The 24011-nt window shown below is 45.0% G+C and overlaps 1 protein-coding gene across 3 annotated transcripts in view; it reads left to right on the top strand.

Annotated features, from left to right (window-relative positions):
• The first annotated feature begins 91 nt into the window (after positions 1-91).
• LOC147433741 (exocyst complex component EXO70B1-like) overlaps positions 92-24011 on the top strand; it is a 29839-nt gene continuing 5919 nt past the window's right edge. Inside the window, exons 1-2 of one of the 3 annotated variants that reach the window (XM_086490370.1) lie at positions 92-1844; positions 1917-3010. In XM_086490370.1, the coding sequence (XP_086346496.1) occupies positions 1006-1844; positions 1917-2823 (1746 nt within the window). In that variant the 5' untranslated portion in view covers positions 92-1005 and the 3' untranslated portion in view covers positions 2824-3010. Of the gene's footprint in view, positions 3011-3405; positions 5394-24011 lie in introns of those variants that run through there. The other 2 variants (XM_086490368.1, XM_086490369.1) reach the window with 2 other exon arrangements.

Raw genomic sequence — 24011 nt, forward strand, 5'->3', positions numbered from 1 at the left:
GGGGCCATGAGAGGTGGGGTCTTCTTATCATGAGGATCTGAGATTGTGAATTTGTGAGATGTGGTTGGGAGGAACACACTACCAGCTGCTGAACCACTTTTTTAACTGCTCAGCACAATGGGGAATATGAATATGGCGTTGTCCCCCCTGTGCTCGTTTGCGGCTTTTGCCTGCCATATGCTTGCTTGGGTAGTCAGCGCCGCGCCTCAGGCAGAACGGCGCTAGCGGGTACACACACACACACACACACACACACACCGAGTCACCAACACAAAACGCATATACAAGAGTCGCGGACTCAACTCTGCGATGTGGATGCTTGTCCGCATCATACTGGACGTCTAGAAACGCGGATCTCTCCCCATCTCCTGAGCTGTACGAGAGAGAGAGAGAGAGAGAGAGAGAGAGAGAGAGCTGTCTCCTTCATCAGCAGCAGCGACACACAACCATCTAAAGTTCTATACCCGTATGTGGGCTTGGGTCTCGGTGCCGGGTGCCCCCATCGTACACACACACACACACACACACACACACAGAGAGAGAGAGAGAGAGAGAGAGAGAGAGAGAGAGAGAGAGCTTGCCATTGACCCATCATCATTACTCTAGCTTTCTGCCTCATCTGCTTACGAAGTGGCTATTGCCCGCCATCTCTGCTCATCTCTCAATTTGCTTGAATTCATGCAGTTTGGCTCAATTTTATGCAGGTTTGCATTCACTCCGTGATGCCTCAGCGCTCGTGAGCTTGTGCTTGCCAATCACAATATGGTTGTCTAGTATTCCCTGGTAATCCCATGTTTTCCTGTGAGGTTGTAAGTAGTTGTCCTTCCCTCAGATTTACTATGCCTCACAGCCACCATCATAAGCCATGCTCAGCTCAAGAGTTGTGTACTTGCCATCTTCAGCGCAATCGCCACCAATTCAGAACCTCTTTCTGGATTGGTTGAGCCAAGATTGTTTACTTTCAAGGCTCGTGCTTGAAACTTCTTATATGCTCTGTGCATAGCTATGGAGCTTCCCAGTGTCCCTAAGGGCTGGGAGTGCTCTGCACTTAAGTGGGGTACTTCCTCTCGCCAACATGATCCATACTTGATGCGGGAATGCCAACGATCACAATCTTTTTCATCTCACAAAGCAGTGGAGAGGCTGCAGGGGTTTGCAGCATCCCTGTCCATCTCTCGTCCTGCCTTGGAGCGCACGCAGAGCCAACTTCACCTAGACATGACACGCTTAGAGGAAGAATTCCGCAGGCTGCTCATTGCACACAGCAATTCAGTAGACCCAGATTGGATCTCTGAGCAGGTTATGGGTCCAATGAATGATGAAGAATACGACTCGTTTCAAGGGTATCATAATGGAAGTGATGCACATGAGGAGGAGGATGGGGATGTGTCAGTGATGCAAGCAATACCGGATTTTGATATTTCCATCGAATTGTTGCCCTTGGATGTAGTTTCTGATCTGAATGACATAGCGAAGTGCATGATGACTGGGGGCTATTCGAAGGAATGCTGTCAGGTGTACATTAGCGTCAGAAAGGCAATTTTGGAATATAGTTTGTCCGGATTGGGAATGGAGAAGTTGGGCATGGATAGCGTGCAAAAGATGCCATGGGAGATCTTGGAAGTGAGGATAATGAAGTGGAACTTAGCTTTGAAGGTAGCTGTCCAGCTACTCTACAAGAGTGAAAAGCTTCTATGTCATCAGGTCTTTGCTGGATTGAGCCAGTTGGCAGAGAGCTCATTTTGGGACTTGTCAAAAGGTTCTGTGATGCAACTTTTGGGATTTGCAGAGGCCATAGCTATTAGTCGGCGCTCTCCTGAGAAGCTCTTTAAAATCTTGGACATGTATGAGACCCTTTCTGAACTTCTTCCGGTTATTGATGACATCTTTTCTGATGAGCTTTGTATGGGCATTAGGAAGGAGTCCAAAAGAACAGTTTTGAGGCTCGGAGAGGCTGGGAGAGGGATTTTTGCAGAGTTTGAGAATGCCATCCAAAGAGAGTCATCCAAGATACCAGTTCCGGGAGGTGCTATACACCCTCTGACTCGGTACGTCATGAATTACATATGGCTTCTTTTTTGCTATGTTGGTCCATTAAATCGTCTTCTTGGAGATAAGAAGAAGGAGCCACCAGAGGTAGTGGGACTGGAGAATCATGCTTCCACTCTTTACTTCTATGAAGGTGATGGTAAAAGTCGTGCTGACCAACTGTCTCCTCTGGGAGTGCAGATTGTATGGTTGATGGTCCTCTTAGAGTGTAACCTTGATGGTAAGTCCAAGCTTTACAAGGAGATAGCATTGACCTACCTTTTTCTTATGAATAATGTGCACTACATTGTTCAGAAAGTAAAGAAGTGTGAACTTGCATCTTTGGTGGGCAAGGAATGGGTTGAGAAGCAGTCTAGTCAGGTCCGGCAGCACGCAACCAACTATCTTCGGTTGTCATGGAAGAAGTTGCTCAACTTCCTACAAGAGGAGGGGCTTCATGTGAGCGGTACCTTCTTCCGTGGTGTCTCTAAAAGCATGCTGAAAGACAGACTCAAATGCTTCAACTCCTTATTTGAGGAGCTCCATCGAACTCAATCTTCTTGGAGCGTCCCTGATCCTGAGCTGCGGGAAGAGTTGAGGATATCCATTGAAGAAAAGGTCATTCCAGCATATCGCTCTTTTCTTATTCGACACCAGAGCTCTTTGAATTCTGGCCGAGGGCGGCAGAAGTATATCAAATACTCACCTGAGGATCTTGAAAGGTGCCTTCGTGATTTGTTTGAAGGCACTCCTTTTCTTGGGGGGACTCGAAGGATGTCCTTTTCTGCAAGTTGATGTTTCTAGTAACTCTTTGTCCTTCTCTACGCTTGGCAGTTTTTCCCTTTGGAATTCTTCTTAAATACAAATCTGTCATAAATATACCCATTTCAAGGGAGATGTAGTCATCTAAGTTCACAGTGCCCATCTTACCATGTATAGTATATTTTTTGAAGAAGTCACTGAAATAACTTGATTATCACAAGGCTATCCACCAGTGAAGGCCATAGCCTGAGGGACAAGTCTTTCTCAGCTTCTTGCTTTGTCAATTTGATTTCCAGTTAACCATTTTTTGTGTCACATGTGCGAAAGGCAGAGAGGAAGAAAGAAAGAAAGAAAAGTGGGTTTGTAAAACAAAAACAATACATACTATGAAATGTATCACTTATAGACAATGAATGTTTCTTCTCAGAGAAGAAGAAAATAGGCCTAGAATTGAAGCTAGTAACCACCTATCTAGAAGTGCATTCGCAATCCAAAAGGGACAAGTTAGTACTGACATGCTCTCTGTAGATCGCCTGGTGCCACTGATTTATCATTATTTTGCACATCGATAGGGCTTCCCCCATGGATTACATACTGAGTGTTTTTTTTTTCCAGCAACCCCAGGCCCATCTGGCCATTTTGTAGGCAACCGACTGCCTCTGATCGGGCTTTGTGCCTGCCTCCTACGGGAGTGGGTCTGTTGAAGCAGGTTGTAAGGTTCAGCAGGTTCTCTCTTGGACTTCATTTGCTTGCACACCGGCCTCATTTTCATATTCAGGGTTCTTTCAGAGAAAGGTGCTTCAGACTCATTGGTGTTCAGGTGGAGACAACTGAGCAGCATAGGAGGACTTCACGGTATCTTCCCCTCCCCATTGATGGATCTTGGGGGTTCAGCTATTGGGGGTCAATCGTCTACAGATATTCTTTATGCAATCCATGATTCATTGACTTCATTGGAGGCTTATTGTCTGGTCTGCAAGGTGATTGGGATCAAACTCTCCACTTTGGAGAGACAGCCTTTCATTCTAGGCCGTATATTGGAATTGTGGATGCTTGCTTCAGAGATCGCTTTGAGACATCAGGCCCAATAGATGAGTTTCTTGCACAAATCCTTTTGGATTGGAGCAGCACAGTCTGCTATGACCTCGGATGGAGACAAAGCATACCTCTGGTTTGGGTGAGGATCTCTTGATACAGTCAAATTACCAGGGATTTTTCCAGAGTTTTGGCCGTACATTTTAGAGATAGGAAGGAGCTTCGGAGTTTCGCTTGGTGAGGGTTAGTAGACCCCATCGAACAACCACTAGTAAAGTTATCCTTCACTCCTCTCTCGTGAAGGATCGACTGCGTTTTCTCTCTCTTCCTCCTATTCGCGGGGGGGACATATGGTAGAGAGTTTTCTTCATTTGGCTTTGTGGACACTGTCTTGCTTGTGGGAGATCTTCTCATATGGAAGCAGTATTTACTCGCAGGATAGCACATTGGCATAGAGATCTTACAGAGGAGCAAGAGAGGTAGGAGGCTCTGATGGAGTCTTCTATGGAAGATACTTATGACAGAGTTAGAATAGAGGCAGAGAGATCCAAGAGAAGAGAGGGAAAGAAAAGGAGACGCGAAAGATAGAGGCAGTCGGAGGTGCCTCCAGCTATCATGATTTACAGGCACAAGAATTCACTCCAGGCCCACTCTTCTTCGGATGATGTACTGCCCTCCCCTGTTGAGAGACTTGTCACCTCCCCTATTGATAGTTAGGATAGAGATGAGATTTCTCTTGCTATGTGAGTATATAGTATGAGGAGAGCTTTCCATTTCTTGTATCTGACCACGCCCACACTCCTTTTCACTGCTGCTGCCCACCTCTGCTGAAAACTCGCAACCTTGCAGCCTGCATAGTAGCACATGAACCAATCAGTCACTGCCTGCCTGCTATGTTGTCACATCCTGATCCCTAAGGTAATGCTATCCTCATCCTGCTGCCCACCCACCACCATATCCCTTTCACCTGACCCCCTAACACTCAGGACACTATCTACACCCTTCTCAATCACAGCGGGCACAATCACATACAAACACTTCCATAGATACATCTCAACACACATTTATACACTTACACACAGCATACAGTAGGCACAAACATTTACACTCACAATTACACACATTTGCACTATCACACACGGTCATACACTTTCTACTCACTCTTCTCACACAGACATCAAGTGGTTGGCAAGTTGAGAGGTGAACGTTGGAAACAAGATGTTGCAAAGTAGCAATGGGGACAGGACCAAAGTGAGAGTGCCAAAGAAGACTCTCATCATCTGTGATAAGTGCTTCGTATTTGGTGAACAATTGGTGCAAATGTGACTCTTGCTGTTGCAAACTCAAGGGAAAGAGTGTGTACAAACTCAAGGGAAAGAGTGTGTACAATACAACCTACATGGGCCATAATAGAGAGGTTCCTTCTATCCATCACTTCAATACTCTCACCATCAAAGTAGACTCCAAAACCTTTAGAAGCTACTTTAGAGATGGAGGAGAGGTCAGGTGAATGTAGCACATCATTCAAGACAACAGTTTGAGCAAGATGGAAAGATATGGAATGTTTGGTACGTAATACTGAATGTTTTGAGCTTTTAGTTATGTAAAATTCATATTTTGTTTTGAGATATTGAATGTTTTGAGCTTTTAGATACGTAAATGCATATGTTGTATGTTTGATATATTCATAAGTATTATCTCGGAGATAATACTTATGAATATATCAAACATACAACATATGCATTTACGTATCTAAAAGCTGAGATGTTAAAACTAAGTCTGCCATTAACTAGATCGTTTGAGGCTTTCATACGATTGTACGATACCATGGACCGCTCGAGATATCCAAAATTGAACAATTAGAAGCTGAACAAGAGATACGAAGCTTCGATAGCTGCTTAATTGTTACCTACAACAACAACAACGACAAACTCCAAAAACTTGAGAGAGATGAGACGATACAATCATTTTGAAACTATGGAAAACCATGAACACTAGAATCAATCAAGAACAATGAAAAATATGTCATATGACATGAGACATATGTCATAGTCTCATCAAAATTACAAAATCCATGTAAACATGAAACATCCAATGTTCCATGATTTGAGTCCTAACTCTTCACTCAAAAAGCTGACACTCATACCTCCTTGTGTCAGGTGACACATCCAACCCTATGTGTCAGTGGACAAGCTACAGCACAACAAGGGTTCAGTCAGTCTAGATTTAGAAGTGATATGGCACTTTTGTGAGTCTATTCGTAGACCGTGCATGCCCAGTCACTGAGTGTAGATGCATATCCTCTGGTTGCACACAGCATGATCATCGTATTCCCTTCAGAATCCATCAGATTCAGTCAGTTCAGTGCATTTAGCCTATTTTTCCTATTTTTGATATTTTTCACTTATTATTTTTAAGTGACTTTCCAACAAAGTAGGTAGGGCAATTTTGCTAAGTTAATATATAAGCAAACCCAAGTTAGCACTTTCTGAGAGAACTCGAGCAGAACCCCCCAAGTGACCTAGCGTTTTTGCTCCCAAGCAAAGCCTAGCGTTTTTGGATCAGATCACCGCAAACCAGCCAGCGTTTTGCATTTGTTGAGCCATGACAACAAGACTACAGCAGATCAGCCTAGCGTTTTTGCATCTGCAGAATCCCGGCGACAAAAACACTAGAATTCAGCCCTAGCGTTTTTGGTTGCAGATCAGCCTTGGCGTTTTGCACCATCATCGCGACGGAAACTCCAGAACCATCAGCGTTTTCAGTTTTCAGCAGTTAGACTTCGCAGATCAAGTCCCAAACCTCGCAGATCTCACGTTCCCGTAGTAGTTCCTCGCCGCACGGTCAGTTTCCGCAAGGTTTACAGTTTCAGCCCGGAAAACGTAGATTTCAGCCTCTGCTTTTCAGGTCGTCGTCGTCGCATCGTCGCCATCGACATCGTCACCGACATAGAGTTAGAATTCAACATATAGAAGATTTGCAGATTTCAGTATTCAGCCCTAGTGTTGTCGTCCTCATCGGCATAGTGCCAAGTTGCATCAGTCCATTGCATACGCATTGTACCACTTTGTGCAATCAAAAGTAGACCACTCTCGCCGACGAGTGGGGCCTTCGGAGGAGGGTTTTACAACGTCTCTGGTGTCGTATCTCTCTTCTCTCTATCTCTCAGTCTCATTCACTTGCACGCACAGTGTCCATTCACTTTGTTTGTGATCATAGCACTTTCCAGGAAGAACGGAAGACTCTTCCTTCCATAAGAACTAAAAGGAACCCTTGAGCACAGTTCGGAGCACTCATCTTGAGCAAAGCGCAAACAATCATTCCGCTGCACCTAACATTGGTATCAGAGCTTTGGCAGTGTTCTATACCACTCAAGGAAAGAACCACAAGAATCACAAGATTTTTTTTTTGCTTGTTGCGATCGCACGAACCCAAGTTCGCTTGGGCATGTCGATTCCTAATCGTGTTTTTTGAAGAGTGATAGGAATCCCAAGAAAGAAGGGCTTGTCCAGCCTCCCTTTGTCTCTTTTCACTCATTGAGAGCGGACCGTGCACTTAGCGGCCGGCCAATCGACCTGAGGTGGGAAAAAACAACCTTGGTGTGAGCGCAAGGCTGCCAAGGGGTGCGCCCGCGGAAAAGAGTAGAACTCGGGTGAAGAGAAGATCCTTCTCAAACGCGATTTGCAAGCGAAAGAAAACCTCAAGAACCTCAAGAACCTCAAGATCCTCAAGAACCCAAGAACCCAAGACCCTCAAGAACCCAAGTTCCTCGTGAACTTAAGAACCAAAGATCATAGTGCATGGTCGTCACCCGAAGCGGAATGGATACTTCGCATACAGGTGATGAGCATGAGAGAGGCGGCGAAGATTTTTCCCCACCAGGAGAGTTTTTCGACTCTCCCCCTTCGCCATCTACGCCACGAGTTGTACTAACTCCTATGGAGATGATGGTCAAGTCGATGTTGGACATGATGGCACAACAACAAGAAACAAATCGAGTTGCGTTGGCACAACTCGCAAGCAAAGCAGAACAACAAGAAGCTAAGGACAGTGAGCAAGCAGCTAAGGACCGCGAGCGCGACGAAAGAAACGCAAGATTTGCCGCACAACAAGAAGAAAATCGGCTTGCTTTAGAACACGAACGCAACGCACGAAAAGAAAGAAAAGAACTAAGAAAGGAGGAAGCGGTAGCACGTGTCACAAAGTGATGACGTGGCGGACAGCAGAAACCCTAAAATTCCTGCAAACCCTAATTTTTTCCAAAAACCCTAAATTCCGGAAATCGCGGAGGCGGATTATTAATTTTTTTTTTTTTTTTGGAAAATGATGAGCGACGCGAATTTTGCTTTTGCTTTTTTTTTTATATATAAAAAAAAGAAAAGACTCTCTAAGAGAGAGAGAGAACTGATGCTTTTGATTTTAAAAGCTTTTGGGGCTCTGCTTTTGGGCATCCCTTGTAACCTTTAAATTAGTGGTGAGGGCCTCACTTCTCAGAGCATCTGGACGCAGAGTCTGAGAGTGAAACCCTAACCGCTCTCTTGTACTTTGATGATTGATTAATATAAAAAGAAATACCGAAAGGGGCGCCAGTCTTTGGGGCCAATATCTCTAGGCACGGAACTCCGTCGGGCCAGTGCAAATCTATTGTGATCTGTGAATTGTTTTGAAGTGGTTATTTGGTGCTGTCGCGGTTGATTCTTGACTTGGAGTGTCCAAGTCTGTTACAGTGGTATCAGAGCACGGCCGATTTCTCTTCTACGGGAAATCCGATCCCTGAATTTTTTTCCGCTGCACCTATGGCTTCACGCAATGATCAGTCGACTCCCTCCGCATCTGGAGATGCGGGCTGGGATCACAACGAAGATTCAGACAGAGAGTATGGCCCGCCTCGGCCTACTCAAGCGGAGCAAAGAGAGATGGAGCGTCGTCAATTGATTGGCGATGCAACAAAGATGATGCTCAATTTTGCCAAGGACCCGAAGATGACAAAATATATGAACCAAACCTCTTTGGAAGAGGTATAGAGGGAGTGGCAGAGAACCACAACACCACTCCCGAAACCCGCTCTCAAGAAACCTTCTGCATCCAAGAAATATACGGAGAAGGAACTGGAGAACGTGGTTGATGCACGGATTGCTCAGCTTTTCGACGTGCAAAAGAAAGGCAAAAAGCACGGCAAAAAGCAGAACAAAGGTACTGACTTCCCGGGATATTTGGGTCGTCAGTCGACATTCGACAAAGCAAAGAAACGGAAGAAGCGTGTTCGATTTGAAGGAGTACCCAGTTCTTCTTCTTCTTCTTCTGACAGTTCTTCTAGCTCCTCGGATTAGAGCGAAGAAGACAGAAAAAGCAAAAAGCGAAGCAAGACACAAAGCTTCGGAACAGGCAAGAAAAAGGCAAAGAAGGCTACATCTCGCCCAGAGACTGACAGTTCTACTGAGGACTCGTCTACAGACAGCTCAGATTCCGATGACGGAAAGTTTTATGCGAACAAGAAGAATTTTTACAAAGCCAACCAGTATGACTTTCTCGAAGATAAAAGCAAGAAAGTCCGAGAGTTTAAGGAAGGTGGCCACTCGATCAAGTTTGATACTTTTCAGGATACTCAGATGCTTCGAAGGCTTTGTCTTTTATACAGCAGTTTGACATCGCTTTCGCGGGAGGACGCTATTCAGAGCACTCCAAGATTCGGAGAGCTGCCTCTTACTTTAAGGGGAATGCTCGTACTTGGTGGTCCACGCTTCTATTAAGCAAGACTGTGCCAGTTACATGGCTGAAATTCAAGAGGCTTTTTATTTCTTCTTGGTTGACTCAAGAGTTTGAGCGAGATATACGAGCTGCTTGGAACCATCTCCGGATGACCAAGAGCGATACAGTGAATTCTTATTGTGAAAGATTCTGGAGCTCTTTTCTACCCGCCTCTTCATTCAAGAAGATCTCGTTCAGAGAACAGATTGAGCGGTTTACCTTGGGTCTACCTACAGAGATCCGAGATCACTGCTTGGAACAGAAGTCGGCTTCTATTCAGGAGTTGATGAGTCATGCGAAGCGGGGCTTTGCCATTCACTCTGGTTGTCTGACCTACCCCACAGATGAGGCCATGACACAACGAGCCGAACAGACTTCTGGGAATGAAAGTAGAATGAAAAAGAGCAACCCAGAGAAAAAAAAAAAGGATGCACGACCCAAGCTTACTCCTGAGGAGAGAGCCCGCTTCATCAGAGAGGAGAAGTGCTTTGGATGCGGGGAACATGGATATATTTCCGCGAAGTGCCCTGATACGACACAGAAAGAACAGCATGATAAAAACGACGACAGGTCTGAGAGTTCGAGAGCAGCTGAGGAATGTGGCAGAAAAGGCAGATAGAAAAGCAGAACTGGTACCACATGGCGTGGGACCTGCACCGAATCTAATGAATGAAAGTACAAACATTGCCGCTTTCGGGGCAAAGTGAAGGATCAGGAAGCTCTTTTGAAGGAGCCAAGGCCAACTTCTTTTCACTTGGAATTGGCGGCTCGATTTGGAACTACGCCCGACAGATTGACGCCACAGGCGGAGGTAGTTCGACTGGCACCCGGATGGGATGTTGCCATTACACCGAGCATTGGCAAACTTCGTTTGCAATGACAGGGGTGTTCAGGGCACGTGAGTGACGTTCTACTCGGGATCCCTTGGTACCACAAGAACTACGCCGTGGTTGACTACCGGGCCGAGAAAGCGACTTTGATAAATGAAGGGTTTAGAGATTGTACTTGATGAACTTCAGTTTTCTTACTCATTCTTTTGGGAGAACTGAACGATGGATAAAGGTTGAATATGTTTTGACCTGAAGAAAAGAACGCCAAGATTTTTTTTTCTCCACGCTCATGCCAATTGCTTTTGAGAGGGCCTGAAGATCATACCATTGATCTGATATCTGGAAGCACGCCACCGAATCGGCCACCTTATCGTGTGAGCCGAGTACAAAATGAAAAGATTATGAACTCAGTGAAAGACCTCTTGGAAAAGGGTCTTGTCCAGCCTAGTACTTCACCGTATTGCTCTCCAGTGTTGTTGGTTTTGAAGAAAGACGGATCTTGGAGAATGTGCATCTATTATAGCACTCTCAACGAAATCACCATCAAGAACAGATTTCCGATTCCTAGGATTGATGATATACTCGACAGGTTACAGGGATCCTCGTGCTTTAGCAGGATTGACTTGAAGAGTGGATATCATCAGATCAGGATAGCACCAGGAGATGTCTACAAGACAGCTTTTCGGACGACTTTTGGGTTATTTGAGTTTTTGGTGATGCCTTTTGGCTTAACCAATGCTCCTGCGACATTTAACCGGATGATGGATAGGATTTTTCGAGAGTACAGGCTATTTGTTGGCACTTTCTTTGACGACATCATTGTTTTCTCCAAGAATGAGGCAGAACACAGAGATCATCTGCTTCAAGTCTTTCAGGCATTACGAGATCACAAGTTAGTGATTAATGCAAAGAAAAGTGAATTTTTCCTACCAGAGATACACTTTTTGGGACACATTGTGTCAGCAGCAGGAGTGCAAATGGATCCGGCCAAGATAGAGACTATCCATAATTGGCCCGACTTGAAGAATGTCCATGAAGTTAAAAGCTTCTTGGGACTGTGTTCGTACTACAGGCTGTTCATACGAAAGTTTGCAGAGGTTGCTTCCCCTTTGCATATCTTGACACAGAAAGGAGTACCTTTTTCGTGGGGACCCCCAGAGGTGACTGCCTTTCAGACGTTGAAAGAGAAATTGACTACGGGACCTATTTTGACTTTGCCGGACTTGCAGAAGTCATTTGAAGTATTTTGTGATGCTTGTGGTCGTAGTCTGGGTGCGGTCTTGATGCAAGAAGGCCATGTCATAGCTTACGAGAGCCGTTTGTTCTCTAGGCCGGAGATGACAACACAGATCTATGAGAAAGAGCTTTTGGCGGTTATCCATGCTCTTACTCAGTGGCGGCATTACCTACTCGGAGCGGATTTTACTGTCTTTACAGACCATCAGAGTTTGCGCTACTTCTTGTCACAGAAGCAGCTTTCGGAAAAACAGATGCGGTGGGTGAACATCTTGTCACAGTTCCACTTCCAGATTGTCCATGTGCAGGGACAGAAGAATGTGGTGGCAGATGCTTTGTCTCGAAAACCGTTGGTTCTTGCTATTTCCGCGATACATCATAGGAGCTTCGAGGATATGGTCGATCAGTGTGCCACAGATACAGATTTTGCAGATATTTTCACACGGATACGGGATGGGGAGACAGTAGCTGGATACTCCCTTCAGGAAGGCTACTTGATGAAAAAGACTATGTTGCGCGTTACACAGCCGTTGAGGGAAAAGGTTATGACTGATTGCCACTGTCCACCTTTTACGGGTCACCGCGGCATTGCTACCACCATGAAAGGGATAGAGAGAGATTTCTTTTGGCGGAGACTGAAGAAGGATGTGGAAGAGTTTGTGTGCAGTTGCTTGGTATGCCAGAAGGTCAAGTTTGACAGGCATAAGTCACAGGGATTGTTACAGCCTTTACCCATACCCACCCGCCCCTTGGAAAATATTGAAATGGATTTCATTTTTTTGATCTCCCGAGAATACAGAATGATCACGATGATTTTCCGATCACATGGCACGCCTGAGACGATTTTCTCTGACAGAGACCCCAGATTTATGAGTTTGTTTTGGAAGGAAATTTGGGAGAACATTGGCACGCGGTTGCAGTTCTCGTCATCGTTCCACTTGCAGACTGATGGGCAATCTGAGATTGCCAATTCAGTGATTTTAGATTTATTGAAGTTTTGTATCTCGCATCAGAAGACTCAATGGGAAAAGAACTTACCTTTGGTGGAATTTGCCTACAATAACACGATACACTCTTCGACGGGGAAGACGCCATGTGAGATTGTTGAAACTGCTGCGAAGGTTCCATCCTTCCTGAGCACGAAAGATTAGAAATTTGAAGCGGATAAATATTCGCGAGATTTGGATACGGCTTTTGCCAAGGCTCGCGAGACTTTGCAGGAGTCTCAAGAACGATAGAAAAAGGCAGCGGATTGCCATCGTCGCGACTGGAAACTGAAGGAGGATGATTGGGTGCTCTTACTTTTGAGAAGGCACGCCTAAGAAAGAAACAGGGAAAGGAGAGGCTTTTTCCAAAGCTTAGTATGTGATACTATGGACCTTTCCAGATTACTGACAAGATAAATGATGTCTCCTTCCGATTGAAACTGCCAGATACTTGGAGGATTCACAATGCATTGCATGTGAGTCTCTTGAACCCTGTTAAGGGTGATGTGCCTGATGATGGGGAGCTTGATGAGCAACCCAAAGTGGAAGAAAACGAGGAGATCCTTGTTCCTGAACAGATTTTGGCACATAATGATACGAAGAAAGGTAAAGTCCGAAGGCGGTTCTTGGTTAAGTTCAAGAACTTTCCTGCATTTGATGCGAAGTGGATGGAGAAGGAGGACCTAGCAGATACTCCTCGGATTGTGAAACTTTACCTCGATGTTTTGGTTTAGCATAGTCTACTCCAAACGGAACCCAGAATTCAGCTTGGCCGGAGATCTGGTGCAGTGGGATGCACAAGAGGGGAGTCACTCCACTCCTTTGTCAACAGATGCCTCGATTTTGATACTAAAGTCACTGATGTCTCTTTGAGCTTCAGGGATACTGAGAGCTGACAGTATTCTGCTGGATGACTTTATGAAATGGAATTCCTGATTATGATACTGATTTGTTCTTGACTTCTTGTGAGTGCAGGAACTGATAGACGAAATGACTGCAGCATTTTGGTCTACTTGATCTCGAATAGACATGGTTGCAATAGGGGTTAGTCAATCGGACATCGATGAGGTCCCGATTGGACCTAGATGTGATTGCTAGCTACATTGCCGATAAATCATGGTCTAAGATCCGAATGAATGTTGAATGTCATGTGATGTCCTGTGATGTCTGGTGATGTCCTGTGATGTCGTGTGATGTGACTGTCGATTTTGTACATGTGCTAGATGTGCGTTCCTAGTACGTAGGTACTAACAGTCAGTGTCTGCTAAGACGGTTTATGGCTTTTGTCGGTTTTGCAGGCGTAATCGCGGTCGATTACAATGCTTTCAAGAGGGGGGTATGTCACAAAGTGATGACGTGGCGGACAACAAAAACCCTAATTTCTGCCAGAAACCCTAAAATTCTTGCAAACCCTAATTTTTGCCCAAAACCCTAAATTCCGGAAATCGAGGAGGCGGATTATTAATTTTTTTTTTTTTTTTTGGAAAATGATGAGCGACGCAAATTCTGCTTTTGCTTTTTTTTTTAATAAAAAAAAAAGAAAAGACTCTCTAAGAGAGAGAGAGAACTGATGCTTTTGATTTTAAAAGCTTTTGGGGCTCTGCTTTTGGGCATTCCTTGTAACCTTTAAATTAGTGGTGAGGGCCTCACTTCTCAGAGCATCTGGACGCAGAGTCTGAGAGTGAAACCCTAACCGCTCTCTTGTACTTTGATGATTGATTAATATAAAAAGAAATACCGAAAGGGGCGCCAGTCTATGGGGCCAATATCTCTAGGCACGGAACTCCGCCGGGCCAGTGCAAATCTATTGTGATCTGTGAATTGTTTTGAAGTGGTTATTTGGTGCTGTCGCGGTTAATTCTTGACTTGGAGTGTCCAAGTCTGTTACAGCACGAAGCGCGGCCTTGGAGACCGAGCGTGAAGCTCAAAGAGAACTACGAACTCAAGACTTGGTTCGACAGGTACTTGTCTCGAAAATCGAACCACCCAAAGATCGTGGGAGTTCCTCAAGTGGTGCAAGCCACGATGCGGATTCCAAACATCCAGTCACAGAGAAGTTGACTTTTAGTAAGCATGACGGTAAGATGGATGCTACGATTATTCGTTCTTGGTTGCATCAATTTAATGCTTATTTTGCGACAACTAAGAAGAAGGAAATAGCAAAGTTTTGATGGCAGCTATGTACCTTGCTGGTGATGCCATCAATTGGTACCACGCATGGCAAGAGGCACAGCTAGCCGCGCACCTAGAGGAAGCCGACGGATTCACGTCCCTTTCCTTCAATGGGGCTGATTTCCAAGACAAGCTCAAGGCGCGGTTTATGCCACCTCAGTACCTCGCACGATTGAAGGACGATTGACGCTCTCTTAAGCAAAATGGTATGCCGGTTATGTCTTTTTCTAATCGTGTTTTGCAGCTAGGTACTCAATTACGAAAATTGGATGATGAGCGCAAAGACGCTTTTCTCTTTGGATTGGACGAGTATATCAAGTACGATGTCAAGGTTCTCGATCCAATCGATCTCAACAAGGCGGTAGCGATTGCTCTCGCACAAGAGATGAAGCACAACAAGGGAAAGCCCAAGGAGAACAAGACTTCGACAAGTACCTCGCAGACTTCTCAGAACCCTCAGAACAGTAAAAACGGTAAGAATGGTAAGAATGATAACTCTTTAAACCAATCTTCCAACAGTCTCTCATCAAAGAATTCTTCCAATGACTCTAAGGGTAAGGCCAACATAATTGCTAAACCTAAGCTTACTCCAGATGAAAAGATAGCACAAGGAATTGTAGGAGGATACATCACGTCGGAAGAACAAAGCACTTATTCTAAGGAAGGTCGTTGTTTTCATTGTCACATTAAGGGTCACATAAAAAGAACACGTCCTAAGCTTGAATCGAATGAATCTAAAGAACCCACAACACCCACTTCCTCTATCAATGCAATGAATGATAACACGAGTGTGCCCCAAGTTTCTCAGGACCCTCCCATTGATGATTCTCTCATTAAATGTTATGGTCGTACGTCGGGGCACCGTTTTGTCATATTGTTTGACCCAGGTAGTATGCATGATGTGATCAGTTCCTCTCTTGTTGAGAGCCCGCCTCGAAGTTAGTCCGAGATCTCCTATCGAGGTCTCTGGCTTTTTCCCGGTATGGACGCTCTCATCACGGAGGAGTGCTTTGATGTGTTGTTTGCAATTCAACAGACTGCCTTCACTAGAAGATTTGTTGTTTCTCCTGTGATATGATTTTGGGCATTTGATGGTTTCGTGATAATGACGCTCTCATGGATTTTCTGACTAACACTATAACTCTCAATGCCAAAAGTGATTCTCCTATTGTCATTCATGGAGAGGACATTGCTCGTTCTCCATCTCTCGTTGCTAATATGCAGGACAAGATTGATAGTATTCAGGAGAAGGAGACTCTCTCAGTCTCTTTTTCTCCACAGCATGATACACAAAATTTGCATGATTATGAGAAGCACGATGAATTGAATGATAATGATGAGCATGATGATTTGGATGCCAATGACAAGCATGATCAAGATGTGATTTCTCACAAGCATGATGAGTTGCATGAAGATGATGTGATTGTTCACAAGGATGATGTGTTAGTTGATGCTTTTTCTAGCGAAGCTAACCTCGTTGTAGGTTCGATCAATCATGAAGAACCGATCTTGGCTTTCGAGTCGAGGTCCAAAGAACCCCCACAAGACGATTTGATCATTCAGGAATCGATCTTGGCTCTCGAGCCTAGGTCCAAAGCACCCTCACAGGAAGTATTATGTGTTTGCATGATTAATACGCACGCATTGTTCGAGTGTTTTATTCGTGATCGTTTCCTGTATTTTAATCAACATCGTTATGCGATCCCTTTTCCTAGGCATGACATATTGTATGTTGAGCACGTTTCTCTCATGGATGAGCACGAATGTATGCGGATTTTTCGTGAAAAGCTGAAAAGTATATATGACAGGAAGTCACATTCCATGTCTCTTCCTTGGCATGACACAGTTTCCGAACGAGCACATGAAAGTGCACCAAGCGTGGGCATTTCCATTGTGTTTTGCCATAGTTGATTGATTTCGATCAAACAGAACAGATTCGATCTCATTGTTTGCATGTGTTTGATGAACGGGTTGTCATTCCGTCTCTATGTTCATCTACATTGCATACACAGTCTTTAGAGAAGACAAGATTTTTTTCCTTCAATTTACATGGAATGGGTATGTTCATGGTTTTGTGTTGGAGATGGTTTCAGGAATTTTCAGCCATGGAGATTCTTGAAGACGAAAGAAGCAGGTCTCTAGACGAAGTTGAAGTAAGGAAGGAGCCACAGAAGACTTTGTGTCGCTTTCGGCGCGGCCCAAAGAAGCAAGCGTTGCAGACCTTTATGAAGTTCAAGTACCGCACGACCCACACATCAGAGTGGGCCGGCGAAGAGTCCCTTCTAGGATTCCGGATGCTATTAGCGATCTCCCTCGACGCCATACAGTTCGGTACCAGTACCTCACTTTGAAAAGGAGGGGATGTCACGTGACATATCCAACCCTATGTGTCAGTGGACAAGCTATAGCACGACAAGGGTTCAGTCAGTCCAGTCAGTCTAGATTTAGAAGTGATCTGGCACTTTTGTGAGTCTATTCGTAGACCGTGCATGCCCAGTCACTGAGTGTAGATGCATATCCTTTGGTTGCACACATCATGATCATCAGTATTCCCTTCAGAATCCATCAGATTCAGTCAGGGGAATTTTCGAGTGCATTTAGCCTATTTTCCCTATTTTTGACATTTTTCACTTATTATTTTTAAGTGACTTTCCAACAAAAGTAGGTAGGGCAATTTTGCTAAGTTAATATATAAGCAAACCCAAGTTAGCACTTTTTGGCAGAAGAGGCAGCAGGAGCACATGCTCAACAGGCACCTTCTCAGCAGAACCCCAGCAGAACCCCCCAAGTGACCTAGCGTTTTTGCTCCCAAGCAACAGCCTAGCGTTTTTGGATCAGATCACCGCCGCCAGCTAGCGTTTTGCATTTGCAGAGCCACGACGACAAGACTACAGAAGATCAGCCTAGCGTTTTTGCATCTGCAGAATCCCGACGATAGAAACACCAGAATTCAGCCCTAGAGTTTTTGGTTGCAGATCAGCCCCGGCGTTTTGCACTATCATCGTGACGGAAACTCCAGAACCATCAGCGTTTTCAGTTTTCAGCAGTTAGATTTCGCAGATCAAGTCCCGAACCTCGTAGATCTCACATTCCCGTAGCAGTTCCTCGCCGCACGGTCAATTTCCGCAAGGTTTACAGTTTCAGCCGGGAAAACGCAGATTTCAGCATCTGCGTTTTCAGCGCGTCGTCGTCACATCGTTGCCATCGACATCGTCACCGACATAGAGTCAGAATTCAGCAGATAGAAGATTTGCAGATTTCAGCCCATAGCGTTTTTGGACAGCAGTAGAAAGATTGCAGATTTCAGCCCTAGTGTCGTCGTCGTCATCGGCATAGTCCCAAGTTGCATCAGTCCATTGCATACGCATTGTACCACTTTGTGCAATCAAAAGTAGACCACTCTCGCTGACGAGAGTGGGGCCTTCAGAGGAGGGTTTTACAACGTCTCTAGTGTCGTATCTCTCTTCTCTCGATCTCTCAGTCTCATTCACTTGCACGCACAGTGTCCATTCACTTTGTTTGTGATCATAGCACTTCCATGAAGAACGGGAGGCTCTCCCTTCGATAAGAACTAAAAGGAACCCTTGAGCACAGTTCGGAGCACTTATCTTGAGCAAAGTGCAAACAATCATTCCGCTGCACCTACCACCTTGTTAGACTGCGAAGAAGACGCCTCTGTGGAGGCAATGTCTCCTTCTGTCAAGAAATCGCTCTCATGAAATTATGACTCCGCAACACTAGGCCCTCTTGATGGACTGGCATCATCTTCATCTTGGCCATCTTGCTGTGAAGTGTGAATGAAACACACTCCCTCATTCGCATGAACCCGACTAGTAAGCACGGGCAACTTTCCTTGCCGGATGCTCTCGTGCTCTCTGTGGCTCTGCAACCTCTTGACAAAAAGAGATTTTGTAAGCACGTGCTCATGACCTAGTCATTTGTCGATCCACATTCTCAAGCTCTCTCAGGAGCCTATGAAAACCACTAACCTTAGTTGTTGGTCTCTTTCCCTTGATTTTTATTTAATTTTTGGGACCCTCTTGTTGTAGTCACAAATGATTGAATATTGTATGGCCAATGTGAAACGGCCGATGGCTAAGAGTTTGATCCGTGGCAATGAAGGCCAGGTGGCCACGAGATGGTTGGGCCGATCGGCACTGAAATCCGAGTCAAAGTCGTTTAGGCCCCATGCGACACTTCATAAGTTGGTGGGTACTAGGAAATTAACTCAGGTATAGAGGACACTTAGCGGCTCCAGAGCAAAGTGCAAGACACCTCAGCTGCAGGGGGGCGCCCAAATTGATTTGGGGCTGATTTGGGCTGCCATCTTCTTCATTGTGAGCCCACAGTGTGTGTGTGTGTGAGTAGTCGATGTAAGTTTATAGCTTTAATGGAAAGCTTGCCTTCTCCTTTTATGTAGCACGATGATTCCGCTCTCGTGTACCTCTCTCCCCTTATGAATATAGAATCATGATGCCCAACTGAGGCAAGAGCTACTCATTTGTATGTACAGTTGTGTGGGTTTATGCGCGATTGCTGAGGCAAGAGCCTCTTGTATAGGTACCCGAATTATTGATTGCTAATGCCCAGCAAGTACAGGTTGATTCGGAGAGATTTCTCGCAAGAAATTTCGTCCAAATCAAAGGGCAAGTAGCCTCCAGGTGCGGGAACTCGAGGGCTTGCTATGGATGTGACCGGCACGCGAAATGGAGCCCAAAACAGTGAATTAGAGCTTGTTGTAGTTTTCTGCAGGTTTAATATTTCGACCCTTTTTGATGCCAAAAAGTCCCAGGAGCTTCGGGGAAGCTTGGGAACTGTGAAATAGGTGTTCTAGTGCATTTTAGGCTTGAAAAACAGAGATTTCAGCGTGTTGTATTTTCTCGTCAGGGTTGTAAAGTGCTTTAATGCACGCGGCAAGTCACCTAGCGCATGGGGATTTTGTTTGTGAAGCCTTCTATTGTCGTTATGTGTAAGGTGCAGCGGAAGTGAATGTTGAACTTTGCTCAAGATGAGTGCTCCGAACTGTGCTCAAGGTTCCTTTTACTTAGAAAGGGAGAGCCTTCCGTTCCTTTAATGAGAGAGTGCAAGTGATCACAAACAAAGTGGATAAACACTGTGAATGAAGGTATTGAGACTGAGAGATAGAGAGAAGAATACGACACCAGAATGTTGTCAAAACCTCCTGTGAAGGCCCCACTCTCTATGGCGAGAGCGGTCTACTATTGATTGCACAAATCTCTACAATGCTTGGACTTGCCGACGATGTCGACGACGATGAGGACGACGACGAGACGGGCTGAAATCTGAAAACGCTAATGGCTGAAATTTGCAAATCTTTATCTGTTAAATTCTGACTCTATGTCGGTGACGATGTCGATGGCGACGATGCGATGACAATGCGCTGAAAATGCAGATGCGGAAATCTGCATTTCTGGGCTGAAACTGCAAACTTTGATGGATCTGACTGTGCGGCAAGGATCTGCTGCGGAAAGGTGAGATCTGCGAGGTTTGAGACTTCTATTGCAGTGTCTAACTGTTGAAAACTGAAAACGTTGGTGCTTCTGATAGTCTTGTCGCGGAGAATCTGCAAAACGCTAGGCTGTCATGCTGATGCAAAAACGCTAGGGTTGGTCTGTAGTCTTCTGTCGCCAGGCTGCTGCAAATGCAAAAACGCTGGGCTTGTTCTGCTGAAAATGCTAGTTGTTGCTGATGTAGAAAATGCTAGGGTCTCTGCTCCAAAAATGCTAGGTGTCTTGTGGGGGTCCTACTGAGAAGGTGCCTGTTGAACACACGGTTCTTGCTACCTCTTCTGCCCAAAAGTGCTAGCGCTAAGGTGCTTATGTATGCTAAATTTGCCCTACCTAGTTCCCAACAAAAGTCACTTAAAAATAATAAGTGAAAAATGTCAAAAATAGGGAAAATAGGTCTATGCACTGTAAAAATGCTCTTGATGGGTTTTGATAGAAATGTGATGATCATGCTGTGTGCAACCAGAGGATATGCATCTATTCTAAGTGCCTGGACATGCACGGTCTGCGAACAAACTCACAAAAGTGCTAGAACACTTCCTAATCTAGTCTGACTGAACTGAACTGAACCCTTGCCATGAAGTAGCTTGTCCACGTACACATAGGGTTAGATGTGCACGTGACATCCCCTCCTTTTCAAAGGAGGTACTGGTACCGAACTGTCTGACGTCAAGGGAGAACGCCAATAGGGTCTGAAATACTGGAAAGGACTCTTCGTCGGCCCACTCTGATGCGTGGGTCATGCGATACTTGAATTTTATAAAGGTCTCCAATGCTTGCTTCTTTGGGCCGTGCCGAAAGCGACACAAAGTCATTTGTGGCTCCTTCAATGCTTCAACTTCGTCTATAGTCATGCGTCTACCTTCTTCAAGAGTCTCAGAGGATGAAAACTCCTGAAACCACTTTCAACGCAAAAACATGAACATACCCATTCCATGTAAAGTGACTGGAAAAATTCTAGTCTTCCTAAAAGACTGTGCATGCAATGTAGATGAACATATAGACGGAGTGCCAAACCGTTCATCAAACACATGCAAACAATGGAATCGAAACTTTTTTTTTTTGATCTAAATCTATGAACTGTGGCAAATCACAATGGAAATGCCGATGCTTGATGCTCTATCTTTCTTGTGCTCTTTCGGATATTGTGTCATGCCAAGGAAGAGACATGGAATGTGAATTCCTTGAATGCAAACATTTCATCTTTTCATGAATCATCCGCATACATCCGTGCTCATTCATGAGTAAATCGTGTTTATCGTGCAATATGGCATGCCTATGAAAAGGGATCACATAAAGACGGTGACTAAAATACAAGAAAGCATCACGAATGAAACACTCGAACAATGCGTGCTGACTAATCATTCGTACACAGAATACTTCGTGTGGGGGTTCTTTGGACCTTGACTCGAGAGCCAAGATCGGTTCTTCGTGATCTATCGAATCTGCAATGAGGTTAGCTTCACTAGAAAAAGTATCAACTAAACCATCATCCTTGTGAACAATCACATCTTTTTCTTGCAAATCATCATGCTGGTGAATAATCACATCTTGATCATGCAAATCATCATGCTTATCATTATCATGCAAATCATGTGTGTCATGCTTTGAAAAAGAAGAAACTGAGAGAGTCTCCTTCTCCTTATCCTTTACAATCTGTGCCTGCACATTAGAAAAGAGTCGGAACAACTCTTGCATTTTTTGGGCTCTCTGTTTGGCTGCCAAGCGCGCTTGCTCACACTCACTCTCAAAGGCTAACCGGCTTTCTTCACGCTCGCGAGCCAATTTTGCTTTTCTTTCTGCTCTTCTTGCTTCGCGTTCTAACTGTCTTTCTTCGTGTTCACGTGCTATGGCTGCCATTTTTTCTTCGTATTTACGCTCTATGACTGCCCTTCTTTTTGCTTTTCTTTCTTCGCGCTCGCGCTCCAAGGCGGCGCGTTGCGCTTCTTGGTGTATCCTCTTGTCCATCATCGTCTTGACTAAAGCCTCCATAGGAGTTGGTGAAATCCTTGGCGTAGATGGGGAAGGGAGAGGGTTAGAAAAACCTCGTGGTGGGGAAAATTCCTCTTCGCCACTGCCATGCTGATCACCTCCATGTGAAGTATCCATTCCGCTCCAGGTAATAACCATACACTGAAGTCTTGGGTTCTTAAGTTCACGAGGAACTTGGGTTCTTGTGATTCTTGGTTCTTGAGGATCTTGAGGATCTTGAGGTTCTTCTTTCGCTTGCAATCTGTGTTAGAGAAGGATCTTCTCTTCACCCAAGCTCTTCTCTTTTCCGTGGGCGCACCCCTTGGCGGCCTTGCGCTCACACCAAGGTTGCTTTTTCCCACCTCACGTCGATTGGCTGGCCGCTAAGTGCACGGTCCGTCAATGAGTGAAAAGAGAAACAAGGGGAGGCTAGACAAGCCCTTCTTTCTATGGTTTCTTGTCACTCTTCAAAAACACGATTAGGAATCGACATGCCCAAGAGGACTTGGGTTACATGCGACCGCAACAAGCAAAAAAAATTCTATGGTTCTTGTGGTTCTTTCCTTGAGTGATATAGAACACTGCCAAAGCTCTGATACTAATGTAAGGTGCAGCAGAAGTGAATGTTGAACTTTGCTCAAGATGAGTGCTCCGAACTGTGCTCAAGGTTCCTTTTACTTACGGAAGGGAGAGCCTTCCGTTCCTTTAATGAGAGAGTGCAAGTGGTCATAAACAAAGTCGATAAAAGGTTCCTTTTACTTACAAAAGGGAGAGCCTTCCGTTCCTTTAATGAGAGAGTGCAAGTGATCACAAACAAAGTGGATAAACAGTGTGAATGAAGATACTGAGACTGAGAGATAGAGAGAGAAGAATACGACACCAGAATGTTGTCAAAACCCGTCTCCGAAGGCCCCACTCTCTATGGCGAGAGCGGTCTACTATTGAGTGCACAAATCTCTCAATGCTTGGACTTGCCGATGATGTCGATGATGATGAGGACGACAACGAGACGGACTGAAATTTTAAAACGCTAATGGCTGAAATCTGCAAATCTTTATTTGCTGAATTCTGACTCTATGTCGGTGACGATGTCGATGGCGACGATGCGACGACAATGCACTGAAAACGCAGATGCGCAAATCTGCGTTGCCAGGCTGAAAGTGCAAACTTCGATGGATCTTACTGTGCGGCTAGGATCTGCTGCAGGAAGGTGAGATCTGCGAGGTTCGGGACTTCTATTGCAGTGTCTGGCTGTTGAAAACTGAAAACGCTGGTGCTTCTGATGGTCTTGTCGCGGAGAAAGTGCAAAACGCTAGGTTGTCATGCTGATGCAAAAACGCTAGGGCTGGTCTATAGTCTTCTATCGCATGCTGCTGCAAATGCAAAAATGCTGGACTTGTTCTGCTGAAAACGCTAGTTGTTGCTGATGCAGAAAACGCTAGGGTCTCTGCTCCAAAAACGCTAGGTGTCCTGTGGGGGTCCTGCTGAGAAGGTGCCTTTTGAACACGCGGTTCCTGCTGCCTCTTCTGCCCAAAAGTGCTATCGCTAGGTTGCTTATGTACTTGCTTGCTAAATTTGCCCTACCTAGTTCCCAACAAAAGTCACTTAAAAATAATAAGTGAAAAATGTCAAAAATAGGGAATTAGGTCTATGCACTGTAAAAATGCTCCTGATGGAAATCTGATGATCATGCTGTGTGCAACCAGAGGATATGC

This window comes from Adiantum capillus-veneris, chromosome 19 (genome assembly GCF_014529385.1).
Source record: "Adiantum capillus-veneris isolate H3 chromosome 19, ASM1452938v2, whole genome shotgun sequence".
Lineage (NCBI taxonomy): Eukaryota > Viridiplantae > Streptophyta > Polypodiopsida > Polypodiales > Pteridaceae > Adiantum > Adiantum capillus-veneris.